This window comes from Mus musculus, chromosome 4 (genome assembly GCF_000001635.26).
Source record: "Mus musculus strain C57BL/6J chromosome 4, GRCm38.p6 C57BL/6J".
Lineage (NCBI taxonomy): Eukaryota > Metazoa > Chordata > Mammalia > Rodentia > Muridae > Mus > Mus musculus.
The window spans coordinates 49,428,284-49,448,323 of NC_000070.6; the positions used below are offsets into that span (position 1 = coordinate 49,428,284).

Below are 20,040 nucleotides of genomic sequence, written 5' to 3' on the forward strand. Positions count from 1 at the left end.
GGAAAAATTCCTGAATAGAACAGCAATGGCTTGTGCTGTAAGATCGAGAATCAACAAATGGGACCTCATAAAGTTGCAAAGCTTCTGCAAGGTAAAAGATACCGTCAATAAGACAAAAAGACCACCAACAGATTGGGAAAAGATCTTTACCTATTCTAAATCAGATAGGGGACTAATATCCAATATATATAAAGAACTCAAGAAGGTCGACTCTAGAAAATCAAATAATTCCATTAAAAGAATGGGGCTCAGAGCTAAACAAAGAATTCTCACCCAAGGAATACCAAATGGCTGAGAAATACCTGAAAAATGTTCAGCATCTTTAAACATCAGGGAAATGCAAATCAAAACAACCCTGAGATTCCATTTCACACCAGTCAGAATGGCTAAGATCAAAAATTCAGGTGACAGCAGATGCTGGTGAGGATGAGAAGAAAGAAAATCACCCCTCCATTGTTGGTGGAATTGCAAGTTTGTACAACCACTCTGGAAATCAGTCTGGTGGTTCTTCAGAAAATTGGACATAGTACTACCAGAGGATCCAGCAAAACTCTCCTGGTATATCCAGAAGATGTTCCAACTGGTAAGAAGGGCACATGCTCCACTATGTTCATAGCAGCCTTATTTATAATAGCCAGAAGGTGGAAAGAACCCAGATGCCCTTCAACAGAGGAATGGATACCGAAAATGTGGTACATTTACACAATGGAGTACTACTCAGCTATTAAAAAGAATGAATTTATGACATTCCTAGGCAAATGGATGGACCTGGAGGGCATCATCCTGAGTGAGGTAATCCAATCACAAAAGAACTTACATCATGTGTACTCACTGATAAGTGGATATTAGCCCAGAAACTTAGAATATCCAAGATACAAGATACAATTTTCAAAACACATGAAACTCAAGAAGAATGAACACCAAAGTGTGGACACTTTGCCCCTTCTTAGAATTGGGAACAAAACACCCATGGAAGGAGTTACAGAGACAAAGTTTGGAGCTGAGATGAAAGGACGGACCATCTAGAGACTGCCATATCTGGGGATCCATCCCAAAATCAGCCTCCAAACGCTGACAGCATTGCATACACTAGGAAGATTTTGCTTAAAGGACCCTGATATAGCTGTCTCTTGTGAGACTATGCTGGGGCCTAGCAAGCACAGAAGGGGATGCTCACAGTCACCTATTGGATGGATTACAGGGCCCGTAATGGGAGTGAGTGCATAGGGGAGAGGGGTGGGGTATGGGGGACTTTTGGGATAGCATTGGAAATGTAAATGAAGAAAATACCTAATTAAAATAAAAAAATCATAGAAGAAAACTTCTCCAACCTAAAGAAAGAGATGGCTATAAAAGAACAAGAAGCCTACAGAACTCCAAATAGAATAGACCAGATAAGGCATTCCTCTCATCACATAATAATCAAAACATTAAATGCCCAGTACAAAGAAAGATTATTTAAAGCTGCAAGGGAAAGGGTCCAAGTAATAATATCAACGCAGATCTATGAGTATTACAACAGACTTCTCAACAGAGACACTAGAAGCCAGAAGAGCCTGCACAGAGATCATGCAGACTCTAAGAAAACAAAAATGTCAGCCCAGGCTACTATACCCAGCAAAACTCTCAATCAACATAGATGAAAAAACCAAAATATTTCAAGACAAAACCAAATTCAAACAGTATCTATCTACCAATCCAGTCTTACAGAGGATTCTAGAAGGAAAACTCCAACAGAAGAAGGGTACCTACACCAAAGAAATAATGAGATTAATCATCTCACAGCAGTGCCAAAAAAAGAGAACCACATGCACATAATACCACCTACAAAAACAAACATAACAGGAACTAACAATTACCTGTCTTTAATATCTCTCAATATTAATGGACTCAACTCATCTATAAAAAGACATAAAGTAGCCCCTCTATTCCTGGTCCCCATAGTTAGGCCCTCCAGTTTTCCTCAGTCTCCACATATGTCCCAGAGGGTGTGTCCCAAAACCCGGATAACCAGAGCTCTCCCCCTGGACTACTTGGAGTGCTCACCGAAAAAGGAAGAGCCTGCACATGCTCCATCATCTGGAAAGTTTGGTGAACAGCCTCCACCTAAACGACTCACTAGGGAAGCTATGCAAAATTATTTAAAAGAATGAGGGGATCAAACAAAACTCATTCTTCATGCATAAGTTTCACAGAAACTGTACAGAAATTAGAAAGATTTTTTGCCCTCCTCTTTGTGTGTATTTTATGGGCAGTGGTTGGAAGAAAAAAAGAAAAAGAACAATTGGAATGAAATGATTGTTCTGAACAAGAGTCTCAACCCTGTGAGTTTATTGGAATAGGAAATTGTGACCAAGAAATGCAGCAGCTGAACTTGGAAGGGAAGAACTACTATACAGCCAAAACATTGTACATACCTGATTCAGACAAGAGAAAATATTTCATGTTGTCTGTAAAGATGTTCTATGGCAACAGTGATGACACTGGTGTGTTCCTCAGCAAGCAGATAAAGGTCATCTCCAAAAACTCCAAAAAGAGCAGTCATTGAAAAATGCTGGCTTGTGTATTGCCTCGAGGACGAAGGTGGCACTGTTCAATTGCATTACACCCCAGACAGTTAGTACAAGATACCTGCATGTAGAAGGAGGAGATTTCCACTCCAGTTAACAACAGTGGAGAGCATTTTACATTCATCTCCTGTGTCCCGTCCAGTAGGACACAGTTATTCGTGGGTGCAAGGGGGACTGCAAACCTGGGAGAAAATGGGATGGGAGAGAACAGAGGAGCGAAGACCAAGTAGAGAATTCCTATCAAGGTCTCTATTTATTAGGCTGAAACGCCGGGTTTTTAAAGCATATATCGAGGGGAATAGGAAAGGGTTGAGGGGGAATTAACAAAGAACAAAGAAGTGGGCATCAGGGGACTTGAGGGCTGAAGTCAGGCTCTAGGCAGCAGGCACTCTGCATCTTATCTCCGGAATTCGGATCCTCCTTAACAGCCTTGGTTGTCAGGCCGGGTTCAGCACATAACTCATGTCCTTGGATGTCATGGGAGTCAGGAAGAGATAAGGAAGAGGGGACTATCATTCAGCTTTTAGAGCCTCAGGTGCCAGGAAGGGGACAGGGAGAAGGGAGTGACGACTGGCTCCTAGCACAAGGCCATTTGGCTTGTCAGGGTGGGAGACTGTGAAAGGCTTTTTCTCTCAGTATGGTCTCCAACATATCTCCCTTCTGAATTAAATTTAATAAGGCCACACTTAACTGAGGTGATCAAATTATCTTCTCATCCTTGGATGAGTGGGCATTAACCATGGCTGGGGGAGCATTGACCCGATTCCTCCCGTGGGTGCTGTCATGACCCACATTCATGGCTCTTGGTATCTTTTGGGGAGGGGAGGCAGAGCCTTAGAAAGATTCTTTGGTTGTAACTGGAACTAGATACCAACCTCCATGCAAACTGGTGTGTCTCAGGGAACTCAGAAACGGTCTAATTGGACCTTCCCCTGCAGTGCTTAGCCTTGTACCCACGCTGGTGCCCATACTGGATTTGTATTATCATGAACCAGCATGCACAGTTCTGAGTCCTGTGCAGCTCCCAAAGGAGAATTGTCAACCTCAGATTCAGCAAGGCCTCTACAAGAATTATGCCAATTGTAACATCACAATTTGTGGCTCCTAAGCTATATTAGGAGCTGGAGGTCACCCTCCTCGTTCCTATTGTCTCCACGGTCTGAGGAACCAAGTGGACCTTGCATTTGCAGCAAGGGTGGAAAACTGAAGACCAGTTGCTCTTTCTGCCTCAGTGGGAGGAAGATCTTCTTTGTCTGAGTCTTGGATATCCAGTTGATGGTAGTGAACTGCAACCGGCTTGCTTAAAGCAGCTTCAATCTGTGACTTAACAAAACTGGTTAATCTTTTAAAGGCCCAAGGGCCAAAAGACAAAAGCAGTAAAATACCCATGAAAGGTCCCAAAAGGCTGGGAAGTAGGGTAGTGAGCCAAGGAGAAGTAGAAAACCAATTTTCATACCAATATTCTTGTTTCTCTCTGTTGCGTTTTCTCTCTTCTAAACTAGTTCTAACTTTGTGCTATCTTGAACTAAGCCAGTCTTATCAGAATAAAAACAACATTCTTCTTTGAGGGCTGCATATAACCCTCCTTATTTTAGGAACACTAAATCAAGGCCTCGCCTATTCTGTAATACTACTTCAGACAGAGAGACCAAGGAGTCTTTTAAATTTTTCAAGCCCCTTTGTAGCTCTTGTATATCTCTGTCCACAGCAAGGTGAAGCTGAGAATATTGCTGTTGGGAAGTGACCAAAGATGCAATGCCTGTTCCTGTGCCTGCGGCTCCTAAGCCTAGGATCACTGCTAAGGTCACTGCAGAAATAGACTCTCTCTTATCATGGGGTAGGTCTGTGTCACTCTTCCAGAATCGGAGGAGGTCCTCTGCTTGGTGCACTGTCAGTTTCGGGAGAAGCTGAACTACAACACAATAATCTCTGTCATCTAAAAATGTCTGAATAACTACATAGGTACCTAGTGCAGTAGAACATGCTAAATAAGTACCATTAGGTGTTCCAAGGTATCGAGAGGTGGCATTTACCATAATAGTCTGATTGCAAACCTCTAATAAGGCCTGAGGGGGAAGCATGGAAGGCCCCAAAAGGCATAAGCCTATACCAGACACGGGACTCAGAGTGAGCCCATCATGGATCTCGGGGTGCCATCCAAGTCTGCTGGAATTGTTAATTGCAATAACTGACCCAAATGTTGCCACCCCTTCGTAAAAGGGAGGTTGAGGAGAAAAGCACACCCAACATTCTTCATATTGAGTAGCATTAGCTGCATGCATAGTAGCAATTGATGCGTTTACCAAGGATAAAATCAATTCTGAGGAGGAGGGAGATCCAGCAGGTAAAGTAGCCTGGAATATAGTAGCCCCAGGTGAACCCAGGGTAGCAGCTTGTGGGAGACTCGGCTTTTTGGATATGAGGAATGCAGAATAAGGTTGGGGTCTATAGCAGCCGACCCTAAAGATGGAGTGTTCTTAAGTAACTGGATTTTGAAAGTCACTCCAAAATCTCTTTCATCTCTATAGATGCGTAAACCCCTCTCAGCCCTCGTGTATATTCCTAATAAAAATTTTCCCTGAGTCAGTAAAGGAGATCTCCAAGGTGTTGCACCATCCTTGGAAAGTTTGGTTGGAACTAGCACAGGCAGCATAATCGGGCCTGCTCTGGACCTTTATTAGGTCCCAGTTAGAGGTGGGTTTCCAATAGGTGCCTCCTGTGGTCTCACAGCCCCAGGAAGCACAGAAATATTCAGGGTCGAAACCACATTTATAATTAAGAGTGTGGCTCCTATGACTGAGGCCAGGACAAATATACATGCCCCATTTTTTTAAAAACACTGGCGCGTGTTCTACGACTTAAGCTAGCATATCCAGGGGTGGTAGAGGCAACTTGTCTTAGATCGTCAACGGCTTGTTCTTGGGGCATGAATACTGAGTGGGTTCCCGAGTGATTATGACCTCCTAGGACTAATTTACAAAGATCGACCCTCAGGATGGGCCATGGGATAGAACCTTTGATTTTGGAGGTGGCATTAACTATTTCACCGGCCTCGTTAATGATCAGCCAGGTGTAATTAAAAAGTCCATAAGGATTTTTCTTAACTTGGCCTACCACTGGCGATGTGCTTCTCATCAGGCAAAGACACAGCCAAATCTCAATGATCAGGAGTGACTTCTTTGGAGGTGCTTTCATTTTTCAAGGACTTCTCTTTCTCCCACGAGCAGTGGAAGCGTTCCTTCACTACTTCTATTTTCTTGGGGTCACGATGAACTTCTCTGGGACTTCCACTGAAGGAAATACGATCCGAACCTCAGCCGCACATCAGGCGCCACATGTCCGTTCCAGCAGGACTCAGTTATTCGTGGGTGAGAGGGGGACTGAAAACCTGGGAGAAAAATGGGATGGGAGAGAAAGAAGGAGCAGAGACCAAGGAGGGAAGTCCTATCAAGGTCTCTGTTTATTAGGCTGAAACGCCGGGTTTTTAAAGCATACATCGAGGGGAATAGGGAGGGGTTGAGGGGGAAATTAACAAAGAACAAAGAAGTGGACATCAGGGGACATAAGGGCGGAAGTCAGGTTCCAGGCGGTGGGCACTCTGCGTCCGTCTTATCTCCGGAATTCGGATCCTCCTTAACATCCTTGGGTGTCAGGCCCGGCTCAGCACTTAACTCATGTCCTTTGATGTCATGGGAGTCAGGAAGAGATAAGGAAGAGGGGATTATAATTCAGCTTATAGAGACTCAGGTGCCAGGAAGGGAACAGGGAGAAGGGAGTGACAACCAGCTAGCTCCTAGCACAAGGTCATTTGGCTTGTCAGGGTGGGAGACTTGAAAGGCTTTTTCTCACGGTATGGTCTCCAACACTCCTGGAAGATGATGAGCCAGAAGGAGAAGAGTTCACAGTTAGTGATGGCTACATCCATTATGGACAGAGTGTCAAGCTTGTGTGCTCAGTGACTGGCATGGCACTCCCAAGATTGATAATTAAGAAAGTTGATAAGCAGACAGCATTACTGGATGCAGACCACCCTGTATCACAGCTCCACAAATGTGCATTTTACCTTAAGGTTACAGAAAGAATGTACTTGTGCCTTTCTCAAGAAAGAATATTTCAATTTCAGGCTACTCTGTGTCCAAAAACACAAAATAAAAAAAAAATGGTATCTGTGAGGGAATGGACCCTATCCTTGCCCCAGTCATTCCTGTGCCTGTTGTAGAAAGTCTTCACTTGAATGGCAGCAGGGAAGTAGCAATCCTTGAACTTAAAGAACAAACCTTACTCGAAATTTATGAGTGTGGATTGGAGATGTAGAAGTTGACACAATGTACAGATGTTTAAAGAGCATGCTCTGTAAGATCCCAGACATTTCTGCATTCAGAGAAGGTTGGAGATAGGTCTAAGAGACACTCCAGGTTCCAGTAACTTAGGTCAGTACTGACAGAATCATTTACTCCACCAGGCTTACCTTCACCTACACACCATAGCCAGGGCCAAGGCCACACTGCAGCGCTGCAGGAGTGATTCTCAGAGTCAAATCCAGCCAAGTGCCCTCCAATGAGTCAAACACAAACAGCGAGGGGAATTACACAAATGCCAGCACAAATTCTACCAGTGTCACATCGTCCACAGCAACCGTGGTGTCCTAACTATCATCTTTTTGCTGTGACTGCAACTGACTTGAATGTGGCAAAAAATTTCACAGAAAAAAGCTAAGGATAAAGTGAACAACCTTTTGTGGTTTCCTGGGGAAACGTTTCATACCGGGTGATCTATTCAAAACTGCAAGTGCAGGTGTGACATGCACAAGCCATAATACAATGAACAACATCAAAATGCACAGGCTGATGGGAATCCAGGTTTTCAGCTGTCACTCTCACACACACACCTTTTTGGTTGTTTTTGGTTTGGTTTTGATTTAATGGTCTGGAAATAGATACATGGCTGGAGATACAGGTTAAGCTAGAAGACACAAACTTAACATAGATTTATGGACCAAGGGAATTGCATAAACTTTAGTAAAAGGTACCTTTTCACCATGCCTTTTTTATATCACAGTATGTAGTACACCTTGTTACCAAACAGGTTGCGCTCCCCACCCTTTGAGGGTTGGCTCTAAAGTACATTCAGGTTCGAGCCTCACCATGTTTGTTCAGTCTGAATACTGAACACTTCCAGGTTCCTGTGGTCTAAGGCTGGAACGTTTTTTAAGCTGAAGTCTTAAGACTTTTTCAGAAGATGGAATTATTTTGATTTCAACAAGTCAAATTTTGAAGAGGCCTGCATATTTTTTAAGATTATATGAGGTCTGCAAAAGTTTTAAAAATGCCTCTGCCTTGCCTGCAACACATGCAATGCATGTTAACTGAATCTGTTCGCAGATACTGTTAGTAGTTATTTCTGTGTTTTCCTTTTCCTTTTTCCTCTTTTCTTTTCCTTTTTAGATATTTTCTTTATTTACATTTCAAATGTTATCCCCTTTCCCAGTTTCCCGTCTGAAACTCCTCTATCCCCCACCTCCTCCCCTGGCTCTCCAACCCACCCACTCTGATTCCAGGTCCTGGCATTCCCCTATACTGGGGCATAGAGCCTTCACAGGACTAAAGGCCTCTCCTCTCATTGATGACTGACTAGGCTATCCTCTGCTACATATATAGCTAGAGCCACAAGTTCTACCCTGTCTTTTCTTTGATTGGTGGTATAGTTCCAAGGAGTACCAGGGATACTGGTTATTTCATATTGAAGTTCCTCCTATGGGGCTTCAGACCCCTTCAGCTCCCTGGGTACTTTCTCTGGCTCCTTCATTGGGGACCTTGTGCTCTGTCCAATGGATGACTGTAAACATCCACTTATGTACTTTCCAGGCACTGGCAGAGCCTCACAGGAGACAACTATATCAGGCTCCTGTCAGCAGGCTCTTGTTTTCATCTGCCTAGTGTCTGGGTTTGGTGGTAGTTTATGGGATGGATCCTTGGGTGGGGCAGTCTTTAGATGGGCCTTCCTTAAATCTCAGCTCCAAACTTTGTCTCTGTAACACATTCCATGAGTATTTTGTTCCCCATTCTAAGAAGGAACAAAGTATCCACACTTTGGCCTTCCTTCTTCTTGAGTTTCATATGTTTTGCAAATTGGATCTTGGGTATTCTAAGTTTCTGGGCTAATATCCACTAATCAGTGAGGGCATATCATGTGTGTGCTTTTGTGATTGGGTTACCTCACTCAGGATGATATTCTCCAGATCCATCATACATTTGCCTAAGAATTTCACAAATTCATAGTTTTTAGTAGCTGAAATACTCCATTGCGTAAATGTACCACCTAGACTTGAACTTTGTACAAAGAGATAAGAATGGATCAATTCGCATTCTTCTCCATGATAACCGCCAGTTGTGCCAGCACCATTTGTTGAAAATGCTGTCTTTTTTTCCACTGGATGAGTTTAGCTCCCTTGTCAAAGATCAAGTGACCATAGGTGTGTGGGTTCATTTCTGGGTCTTCAATTCTATCCCTTTGATCTACCTGTCTGTCACTATACCAGTACCATGCAGTTTTTATCACAATTGCTCTGTAGTACAGGTCTAGATCAGACATGGTGATTCCACCAGAGGTTCTTTTTTGTTTTTCCAGATGAATTTGCAAATTGCCCTTTCTAACTTGGGGAATAATTGAGTTGGGATTTTGATGGGAATTTCATTGAATCTGTAGATTGCTTTCAGCAGGATAGACATTTTTACTATATTAATCCTGGAATCCATGAGCATTTGTAAATCTTTCCATTTTCTGAGATCTTCTTCAATTTCTTTCTTCAAAGACTTGAAGATTTAATCATACAGATCTTTCACTTCCTTAGTCACACCAAGATATTTTATATTATTTGTGACTATTGTGAAGGGTGCTGTTTCCCTAATTTCTTTCTCAACCTGTTTTTCCTTTGTGTAGAGAAATGCCACTGATTTGTTTGAGTTAAGTTTATATCCAGCTACTGCACTGAAGCTGTTTATCAGATTTAGGAGTTCTCTGGTGGAATTTTTAGGGTCACTTAGATATAGTATCATATCTATGCAAATAGCAATATTTTGACTTCTTCCTTTACAATTTATATCCCCTTGATCTCCTTTTGTTGTCTAATTGCTCTGACTAGGACTTCAAGTACTATATTGAATAGGTAGGAAGAGAGTGGGCAGCCTTGTCTAGTCCCTGATTTTAGTGGGATTGCTTCATGTTTCTCTCCATTTAGTGTGATGTTGGCTACTGGTTTGCTGTATGTTGCTTTTATTATGTTTAGGTATAGGCCTTGAATTCCTGATTTTTCCAAGACTTTTATCATGAAGAGTTGTTGGATTTTGTCAAATGCTTTCTCAGCATCTAACAAGATGATTATGTTGTTTTTGTCTTTGAGTTTGTTTATATAGTGGGTTATGTTGGTGGATTTCCATATATTAAACCATCCCTGCATTCCTGGAATGAAGCCTACTTGATCATGACGGGTGAGCATTTGATGTGTTCTTAGATTCTGTTAATGAGAATTTTATTGAGTATTTTTGCATCAATATTCATAAGGGAAATTGGTCTGAAGTTCTCTTTCTTTGTTGGGTCTCTGTGTGGTTTAAGTATCAGAGTAATTGTGGCTTCATAGAATGAATTGAGTAGAGTACCTTCTGTTTCTATTTTGTGAAATAGTTTGAGGAGAATTGGAATTATTATGTCTTCTTTGAAGGTCTTATAGAACTATTCAATAAACCCATCTGATCCTGGGCTGTTTTTTGGTTGAGAGACTATGAAAGACTGCTTCTATTTCTTTAGGGGATATGGGGATGTTTTGATCATTAAGCTGATCCTGATTTAACTTTGATACCTGGTATCTGTCCAGAAAATTGTCCATTTCATCCAGGTTTTCCAGTTTTGTTGAGTATAGGCTTTTATACTAGGATGTGATGATGCTTTGCATTTCCTCAGGTCCTGTTGTTATGAATCACTTTTCATTTCTCATTTTGTTAATTAGAATGCTGTCCCTGTCCCCTCTAGTTATTCTGGCTAAGGGTTTATCTATCCTGTTGATTTTCTCAAAAGACCAGGTTTCTCCTGGTTTGGTTGATTCTTTGCATAGTTCTTTTTGTTTCTTCTGGGTTGATTTCATCCCTGAGTTTGATTATTTCCTGCCATCTACTCCTCTTGGGTGAATTTGCTTCCTTTTGTTCTAGAGTTTTTAGGTGTGCTATCAAGCTGCTAGGGTATGCTCTCTCTAGTTTCTTTTTGGTGGCACTCAGAGTTATGAGTTTTCCTATTAGGACTGCTTTTGTTTGCCCCATAAGTTTGGGTATGTTGTGTCTTTATTTTCATTAAACTCTAAAAAGTCTCTAATTTCTTTTTTATTTCTTCCTTGACCAGGTTATCATTGAGTCGAGTGTTGTTCAGCTTCGACGTCAATGTTGGCTTTCTATTATTTATGGTTGTTTTGAAGATCAGCCTTAGTCTGTGGTGATCTGATAGGAATAATTACAATATTTTTGTATCTCTTGATGCCTGTTTTGTGACCAATTATATAGGTCAGTTTTGGAGAAGGTATCATGAGGTGCTGAGAAAAAGGTATATTCTTTCGTTTTAAGATAAAATGTTCTATGGATATCTGTTAAATCCATTTGTTTCATAACTTCTGTTAGTTTCACTGTATCCTTGATTAGTTTCTGTCTCCAGAGTTTGTCCATTGAGGAGAGTGGGGTGTTAAAGCCTGCCACTATTATTGTGTTCAGTGCAATATGTGCTTTGAGCCTTACTAAAGTTTCTTTAATAAATGTAGATACCCTTGCATTTGGAGCATAGATATTCAGAATTGAGAGTTCATCTTGGAAGATTTTACCTTAGATGAGTATGAAATGCCCCTCATTCTATTTTTGATAAATTTGGTTTGGTTATTCTGTATTAGAATGGCTACTCCAGCATGTTTCTTCAGACTGTATGCTTGGAAAAGTGTTTTCCAGCCTTTTACTCTGAGGTAGTGTCTGTCTTTATCCCTGAGGTCGGTTTCCTGTATGCAGCAAAATGTTGGGTCTTGTTTATGTAGCCAGTCTGTTAGTCTATGTCATTTTATTGGAGAATTGAGTCCATTGATATTAAGAGATATTAAGGAAAAGAAGTTGTTTCTTCCTGTTATTTTGGTTGTTAAAGTTGGGATCCTGTTCTTGTAGTTATCTTCTTTTAGGTTTGTTGAAAGATTACTTTCTTGATTTTTCTAGGGTGTCATTTCCTCCCTTGTGTTGCAGTTTTCCCTTTATTATCCTTTCAAGGGCTAGATTTGTGGAAAGATATTGTGTGATTTTGGTTTTGTCATAGAATACTTTGGTTTCTCCACCTATCGTAATTGAGAGTTTTGCTGGGTATAGTAGCCTGGACTGGTATTTGTGTTCTCTTAGGGTGTGTATACCATCTGTCCAGGATCTTCTGTCTTTCATAGTCTCTGGTGAGAAGTCTAGTATAATTCTAATAGGTCTGCCTTTATATGTTACATGACATTTTTCCCTTACTGCTTTCAATATTTTATCTTTATTTGGTGAATTTATTGTTTTGATTATTATGGGTCAGGAGGAATTTCTTTTCTGGTCCAGTCTATTTGGAGTTCTGTAGGCTTCTTGTATGTTCATAGGCATCTCTCTCTTTAGGTTAGGGAAGTTTTCTTTTATAATGTTGTTGAAGACATTTACTGTCCCTTTAAGTTGAAAGTCTTCATTCTCATCTATATCTATTATTCTTAGGTTTGGTCTTCTCATTTTTTTCCTGGATTTCCTGGATATTTTGAGTTAGGATCTTTTTTTCATTTTTCATTTTCTATGATTGTTGTGTCCATGTTTTCTATGAAATCTTCTGCACCTGAGATTCTCTCTTCCATCTCTTGGATTCTGTTGCTGATGCTCACATCTATGGCTCCTGATTTCTTCCCTAGGATTTTTATATCCAAAGTTGTCTCCCTTTGTGATTTCTTTATTGTTTCTACTTCCATTTTTAGATCTTGGATGGTTTTGTTTAATTATTTCAGCTGTTTGATAGTGTTTTCCTGTAACTCTTTAAGGGATTTTTGTGTTTCCTCTTTAAGGGCTTCTAGCTGTTTAACTGTATTCTCCTGTATTTCTTTAGGGGGGTTATTTATTTCCTTCTTAAAGTCCTCCATTATCATCATGAGAAGTGACTTTAGATTCATATCTTGCTTTTCTGGTGTGATGGTTTATCCAGGACTTACTATGGTGGGAGAATTTGGTTCTGATGATGCCAAGTAACCTAGATTTCTGTTGCTTCTTTTCTTATGCTTGCCTCCTGCCATGTGATTATCTCAAGTGCTTGCTGCCCTCAATATATCTAATTGGAGCCTGTCCTTCCTATAATCCTGGTTGATTTTGGACTCCTTTGAGTCCAGCTTTCTCTGTGATCCTGTGATTCCGGGATCCGGTGAACCTGTGATTCTGGGTGTGTCAGAGCTCTTGGCAGTCAAGCTACTTCTGAGACCCTGAGATCCTGGTGTGACCAAGCTCCTGATATTCTGGAATCCTGAAATCCTAAGATCCTGGGCATGTTACAGCTCCTGGAAATGGTGTCTCCTCTGGGGACTGTGGGGATGTCTTGTGTGTTTGAAACCAAATTATACCAGTACTGATCAGAAGGAACCTGAGCTGCTGGTCAGGCAGGGCACCTGTGTCCTTGTTCCTGATGGCACAGGCCCATCATGATTGGTTTGGAACAGATGTTGTGTTCCACTCACCAGTGGTCCTAAGATCCTGGGTATGCTAGAGTGCCTGCGGCATCGAGAGTCCTCTGGGGGACCATCTGCCTAGTTCGCACCCAAGATGGCCCAGAGCTGGCACCAACCAGAAGGACCCCTGTTTTTAAAAATTATTTATAGTGGTAATGTAAGAGATACTAACAGAGCCCCGTATGGCCATTTAGTCTGAGTTCATGTCACTGAACACCGCCATTCGAAGGCTTTGTGCCTCTGCCTGTTCATCAGTTCATCTGTGTTCAAGGATTTCTTCAGATTTCCCCATCCCACAATTCTTGTACATAACTTGTATTATGTGTAAATTAAACATTTTATCTTTACTTGGAATGTTCCCAGTGATTACATTTAACAGGGTGTTTCCCACCTTGTTGGCAAATGACAAAAAATATCATGAGAATTATTTGCTACCAAGATAGTGCCTGTATGGTAAAATGAGGAAAGTCTCTGCAGGATGATTTATTGTATTTTTTTCCTTTTCTTTTTAGCTTAGCCAGAACATCATTATAATTTTAAACTTAAGAGTGTAAGATGACTTTTATTAGATTATAACTAAATAAACTGAACTAGGTAGCCAGAAGACAGTACCTTAGGGACATATAGTTGTAAGTTTATAAATGTACATATGTAACTTACATTTCCACTTTCCTCTTTGCACCTTTGTTTATTTTTCCCCAGTAGAAATATCCTGTCCATTTTTTCCCTTTTTGTTAAGCTTTGCTTACATTCAGGCTTGTATGTCAGCCTGTATGCTAACATGTCAGTTTTATTTTGCTCCCATCCCTGTTCTTTGGTAATGCCTCATTCTGTTTCTTGGGAATTGCACCTGATTCATTGGGCTACATTTAGTACAAGAACCACATATGTGGTGTTAAAGGACTCAGTCTAGTGATGCCATCATCCTTGAGTAAAAACTACCTCTAGATTGTAGTAAGCTTTTACTGTCCCTTAAAACAGGGGCCACTAGTACCCTCGAATGCAGACTGTAACTTCTATGGCATTTTTCTGGTGTCTTTCTTGCTCTCTGGGCTTCTGAAAGTTTTCATGCAGACTCTTAGACTCCTCTGTCAGGACCATTGCTTTCCAGCTTTGCTGTTTTCACTTGCTGTTTTGTAGAATGTACCAGTGTAAGTGCCACTCCAGACACCTTTAAACAGCCTCCTCCTTGGCATGTCAAGGGGAAGGCCACTTGTTAAACATGGTGATGACAGCCTTTCTGTCCACCCTGGGCTGTGCAGTACCAGCTGTTCTAGCTGATTCTCTTCAGATCAGCTGCAGCCCACCACCTCCCTGCCCCACCTCACCCCTCCAGGCTGTCTCAGTGGTCCAGAGCAGAGCTCACTGTGGCCTTACCAATCTATCTCTGCAGTAACTGCTCTCAGTTTCCCAAGCACCACTCCTCAGTTGTGATGGAAGCAGGACCTTGTGATCTGTTCATAGCCTGAGCAGTTTACAGTCCTGCTGTGCTTTCTTCCTCTTTTTCTTTCTTTCTTTCTTTCTTTCTTTCTTTCTTTCTTTCTTTCTTTCTTTCTTTCCTTCTTTTTAGTTGTTTTTGTTGTTGTTTGTTTGTTTGTTTGTTTTATTAGACATTTTCTTGATTTACATTTCAAATGCTATCCTGAAAGTTCCCTATACCCTCCCCTCGCCTTGCTCCCCTACCCACCCACTCCCACTTCTTGGCTCTGGCATTCCCAGGTCCTGGGGCATATAAAGTTTGCAAGACCAAGGGGCCTCTCTTCCCAGTGATGGCTGACTAGATCATCTTTTGTGCTTTCTAAGGTCCTGGATTCAGGATGTAGTTAAGTTGATAACTTGAGGACAGATGAGATGCTTTTGTAGAACAAACTATTCCTTATCCAGCTTTGTACCTTAAAGTAAGTTTTCAAGTTCACGGCTTTATTGACTTTTAAAAATGCTTATATCTCATTTCAGTCTTTTGTTTATTTTAGTAAGAATTGAAACAATTAGACTATAAGTTGATTTTCTGTTTGTTTGTTTGTTCATTTTACAAAGTTCAAGAATGTAACAATAAGGGCATTTTCCTATGGTTCTATGTCAGACTTCTACCACAGAATAGTATGAACAGATACGGCTGTTTTACCATGACGTTGATAGTTCTTTTGTCAGCTGCTTTTATTAAAAGTCCTTTTTGTGGATTTGTAAATCAATTTCAATATACGATGTACAGGAAACTTGTCCCAAGTTACTGAGGAATGTTCTCTTCCTGTGGATGCTGGTCCTTTATCCTTTTATCTTCTTAGAAGCGGGAATTCTTCAGTTGCAGTGTGTGGGTGTTACTTTCCATTCTGTTTAGAGTGTGTCTACAAAACTTCTTAAAACATGTCTAAATGAAGAATCCAAGACCCACCGTATATTTTATTTTAGCAACTTGAATTTGACAAGAGATTGGAAGGCAGGCCAAACCTGAAAATGTAGGATGCCCTTTGTATAATTGCAGGTCAGGAAGCAGGAGCTGATGCAGAGGCCATGGAGGGATGTTACTTACTGGCTTGCTTGAATTTCAGTCCTGACATCCTTTGGTGATCAACAGCAATGTGGAAAGTGTGAGATGAATAAACCCTTTCCTCCCCAACTGCTTCTTGGTCATTATGTTTTGTCCAGGAATAGAAACCATGACTAAGGCAAATTGGTACCAGCTGAGTGGGGTATTTCTATGATAAAGTGGAACTTTGGGCTAGAAGATCCATTTCGTGTTAAGGGCTCTGTCAAATGTTATGTAGGAGTTTGGAAGATAATGTTGAGAACAGTGCAGAAGATGGAGGCCTGGCTTGTGAAATTTCAGAGGGAAGATTAAAGACTCTTCACAGAGCCATTGGTATTTGATTGTGAAGATTCTATGGTTCTGGTTAGCTGGGGCTGAAGAGTTGGCTGTGATTAACAAGATACCAGAACTACTAAAGTGAAAACCTTGCATTACTGGGACTATTGATGCTGGTTAGCTGGAGCTAAGAAATTAGCTGTGATTAAGAAGAGACCAGCATCATTGAGGTGAAATATTCTGGGAAGTGTTTTCAGAGAGTAATGTGGAAAGTGTAAGCTGCATAAACCTTTCCTCCCCACTGTTTCTTGGTTATGATGTTAGTGCAGGAATAAAAACCTTGAGTAAGACACCTTGCAACCAAAAATAATTAAAATTAGTGGTATAGAGACAGACACATTGATCAATGGAATAGAACTGAAGACCCAGATATAAAACCACACACTTATGCACCCTTGATCTTTGACAAAGACAGCAAAAATATACAATGGAAAAAAATCTTCAAAAAATGGTGCTGGTTGAACTGGTAGTCTATATGTAGAAAGATGAAAATAGATCCATATTTGTCACCTTACACAAAGCTCAAGTCCCAGTACATCAAGGACCTGAACATAAAACCAGATACACTGAATCTAATATAACAGAAAGTGGGAAAGAGCTTTGAACCCATTGGCACAGGGGAAATTTCCTAAACAGAACTCCAGTGGCTTATGCTCTAAGATCAGGAACTGATAAATGGGACCTCATGAAACTGAAAAGTTTCTGTAGGCAAAGGACACAGTCAATAGGGAAAATCCATAACCTACAGATTAGGAAACAAAATTTTCACTAACCCCACATCTGATAGAGAGCTAATATCCAAAAAATATAAAGAACGCAAGAATCTAACCACCAAAAAAGCAAACGACCCAATCAAAAAATGGGGTGCAGAACTAAAGAGAGAATTCCCAACAGAGGATTCTTGAAAGGCTGAGAAGCACTTAAAGAAATGTTCAAAGTCTTTAGTGATCAGGGAAATGTAAATCAAAACCCTGAGATTCTACCTTACACCAATCTGAATGGCTAAGATCAAAACCTCAGATAACAGCACATGTTGGCAAGGATGTGCTGAAAAGGAACACTCCTCCATTGCTGTTGGGATTGCAAACTAGTACAAGCACTCTGGAAAATCAATCTGGAGGTTCCTCAGAAAATTGGAAATAGATCTACCTAAAGGTTCAGCTGTACCACTCTTGGGTATATACCCAAAAGATGCTCCAACCATGACACAGGGGTACATGTTCCACTATGTTCACAGAGGACTTGTTTGTGATAGCCAGAAGCTGGAAACAACCCAGAAGTCCCACAACAGAAAAATGGATACAGAAAATGTGGTTCATTTACAGAACGGAATACTACTCAGCTATTAGGGGTAAGGACATACTGTGTTTTGCAGGCAAATGGATGGAACTAGAAAAATCATTCTGAGTGAGGTGACTCAGACTCAAAAGGACATGCATGGTATGTACTCACTAATAGGTTGATATTAGCACCCCCCCAAAAAATGTGCAGAATACCCAGGATATGATCCAAAGAACTAAAAAATGTTAACAAGTCAAAAGACCCAAGTGAGGACACCTCAATCCCACTTGGGAGGGGAAAGAAAACAATCACAGGAGAGGGGAGGAAGGGAAGGACCTGGGAGGGAATGGGGACTGGGAGGAGAAAGGGGTGATATGATCAGGTATTTGGGGTGGGGAGAAGCCCTCGGGGTTATCAGAGAGAATAGAAACAAACAACCTTGGGAAGAAAGAGGTGCAGGGATCCTCCAGAATGTACCAGAGACCTGGGAGGTGAGAGAATCTCAGGACTCAAAGGGAGGCAGCTTAGATGAAATGCCCAACAGCGGGAAAAGGGAACGTGTAGAACCCACCTCCAGGAGAAAGACAGGGCATCCAGTGAGGGATGGAGTTGCCAACCCACAGTCAAAAACTCTGACCCATAATTGTTCCTGTCTGAAAGAACTGCAGAGACAAAAAGGAAGATGAGCCTGAGGAAAATGAAGTCCAGCTACAGGTCCAAAATAGATTCCAGCCTAGGGGGAGGCCCCAAGGCCTGACACTATTACTGATGCTGTGGTGTGCTTACAAACAGGGTCCTATCATGACTGCCCTCTGAAAGACTCAACAAGAAGCTGAAAGAGTCAGATGCAGATATTTGCACCCAACCAATGGACAGAAGCTGCTGACTCCTGTGGTTGAATTAGAGAAAAGCTGGAAGAAGGTGAGGAGGGCAACTCTGTAGGAGGACCAGCAGTTTCAACTAACCTGAACTCCTGAGATATCTCAAACACTGGACCACCAACCAGCAGCCTGCATCAGCTGATATGAGGCCCCCACTACATATATAGTAGAGGACTGGTGGGTCTGGACTCAGTCAGAGAAGATGCACCTAACTGACCCTCAAGAGACTTGAGGCCCCAGGGAGTGGGGAGGTCTGATGGGTCAGGGGCTTGTGACTGGGGACATCCTAATGGAGATGGGAGGTTAGGGAAAGGTATGGGATATGGAACAGTCAGAAGGTGGTCCAGGAGGGGAATGAAATCTGAGCTATAAAAAAAAAGATTAAAAATCAAAAACAAAACCAAAAACTTCTTGTGACCGTTAAAAAACAGAAAAGAAAATTGCAAACTACATACAGATTTATCAGGAACATATCAGATGCACGTGTATCTTGGTCTTTTCGTTTATCTCATTTCCTTCCAATGGAATTGGTGTGAATGTGAGTGTAAGAAAGCCAGGAGAAAAAAAAAAAAAAAAAAAAAAAAAAAAGAAAGCCAGGAGAATTCTGACCCCCATCCCTACCCTTTCCCAGCAATTCCCATCTGATGTTTTTATCCCTACAACAATTCCAGCATTTTCGCTACAGCACTTTACTCTGGCATGGACACTCTATTTAGAGTTTGCTTCCGGATTGAAGGAGGTGTTTCCTGAAGAACTTTTGGATCTCTCTCCAGGAGTGTTCCTGGGCTGCTGCGTGAGCCATGAGATCTCCTCCAAAACACATGGGTCGACCCAGGACAGGTTGCCAGGATGCAAAGCAAAGGGGAGAATAAGGTGGCTCTATGAGGTGGCCTGCCCCAGGGTATGCCAGCATCCTTCCACTGCTTCTTCCATGCCTCCGGAGCCGGTCCATGGCCCTCTGTGCATGTAACTTGCTATCCAACAATTCATCATTCTCTCCCACAATGAAGAGGATCTTCCCCTGGGCCTTTTCCACGGGAAGTATATTCTTATTCTGGAGATATTGTGTAGTGTGACGGAAGCATACAGCCCCTGAAACATGGACCTCCATCCGTTCCAGAGCCTGTTGGATGGGTGTCACAACCAGATCCTGGTATCTTAGTGGGACGGCTGTGGTGGTGGTGGCCCCATTTATGCAGACCGTGGCAATCACCTGCTTCAGGTAACAGGCCATAGCTAGCCCAATCTCTGCTCCTTTGCTCGTGGAGATCACACCAATTCCTGGCTGTTGGATCTTAAATATAAAGCAAAGGAAAAACAGTTTACATACAGCCTCTGGGAGGAAGCTCTTCTGACAGAAGGCCAGGCATTCAAAACAGTCAAACTCTGACACTCAGGTCTTCCAGCTTTCAAAATCAAGAATCTACTACTGATGTAATAATACCTTATCTGAGCTTTACCATCTTCAGGGAACATACTTATCATCCATCTTTAAACAATCAAAATATAACCTTATAACCTCACGAAAAGTAGAGTCATAAAGAAACTCTGACTAAGGCAAATTGGTACCAGCATAGTGGGGTATTTCTGTGACAAGGTGGCCAGGTTTTAGGGAGTACTGTGGAAGGACTTTGGAACTTTGGGTTAGAAGATCCATTTGGTGTTAAGGGCTCTGTCAAATGTTATGCAGGAGCTTGGAAGATAATG

At 41.7% G+C, this 20,040-nt stretch overlaps 1 protein-coding gene and 1 pseudogene across 11 annotated transcripts in view; one reads left to right on the top strand and one right to left on the bottom strand.

Moving 5' to 3' along the window:
- Rbpj-ps2 (recombination signal binding protein for immunoglobulin kappa J region, pseudogene 2) lies at positions 1,943–15,801 on the top strand (annotated as a pseudogene).
- The window catches only part of Acnat1 (acyl-coenzyme A amino acid N-acyltransferase 1), a 37,784-nt gene continuing 32,992 nt past the window's right edge, over positions 15,249–20,040 (bottom strand). For 10 of the 11 annotated variants that reach the window (XM_011250005.3, XM_011250004.3, XM_011250002.3 and 7 more), the window contains one exon: positions 15,256–19,627. In XM_011250005.3, the coding sequence (XP_011248307.1) occupies positions 19,046–19,627 (582 nt within the window). In that variant the 3' untranslated portion in view covers positions 15,256–19,045. Of the gene's footprint in view, positions 19,628–20,040 lie in introns of all 11 variants that reach the window. The other variant, NM_001164565.1, reaches the window with a different exon arrangement.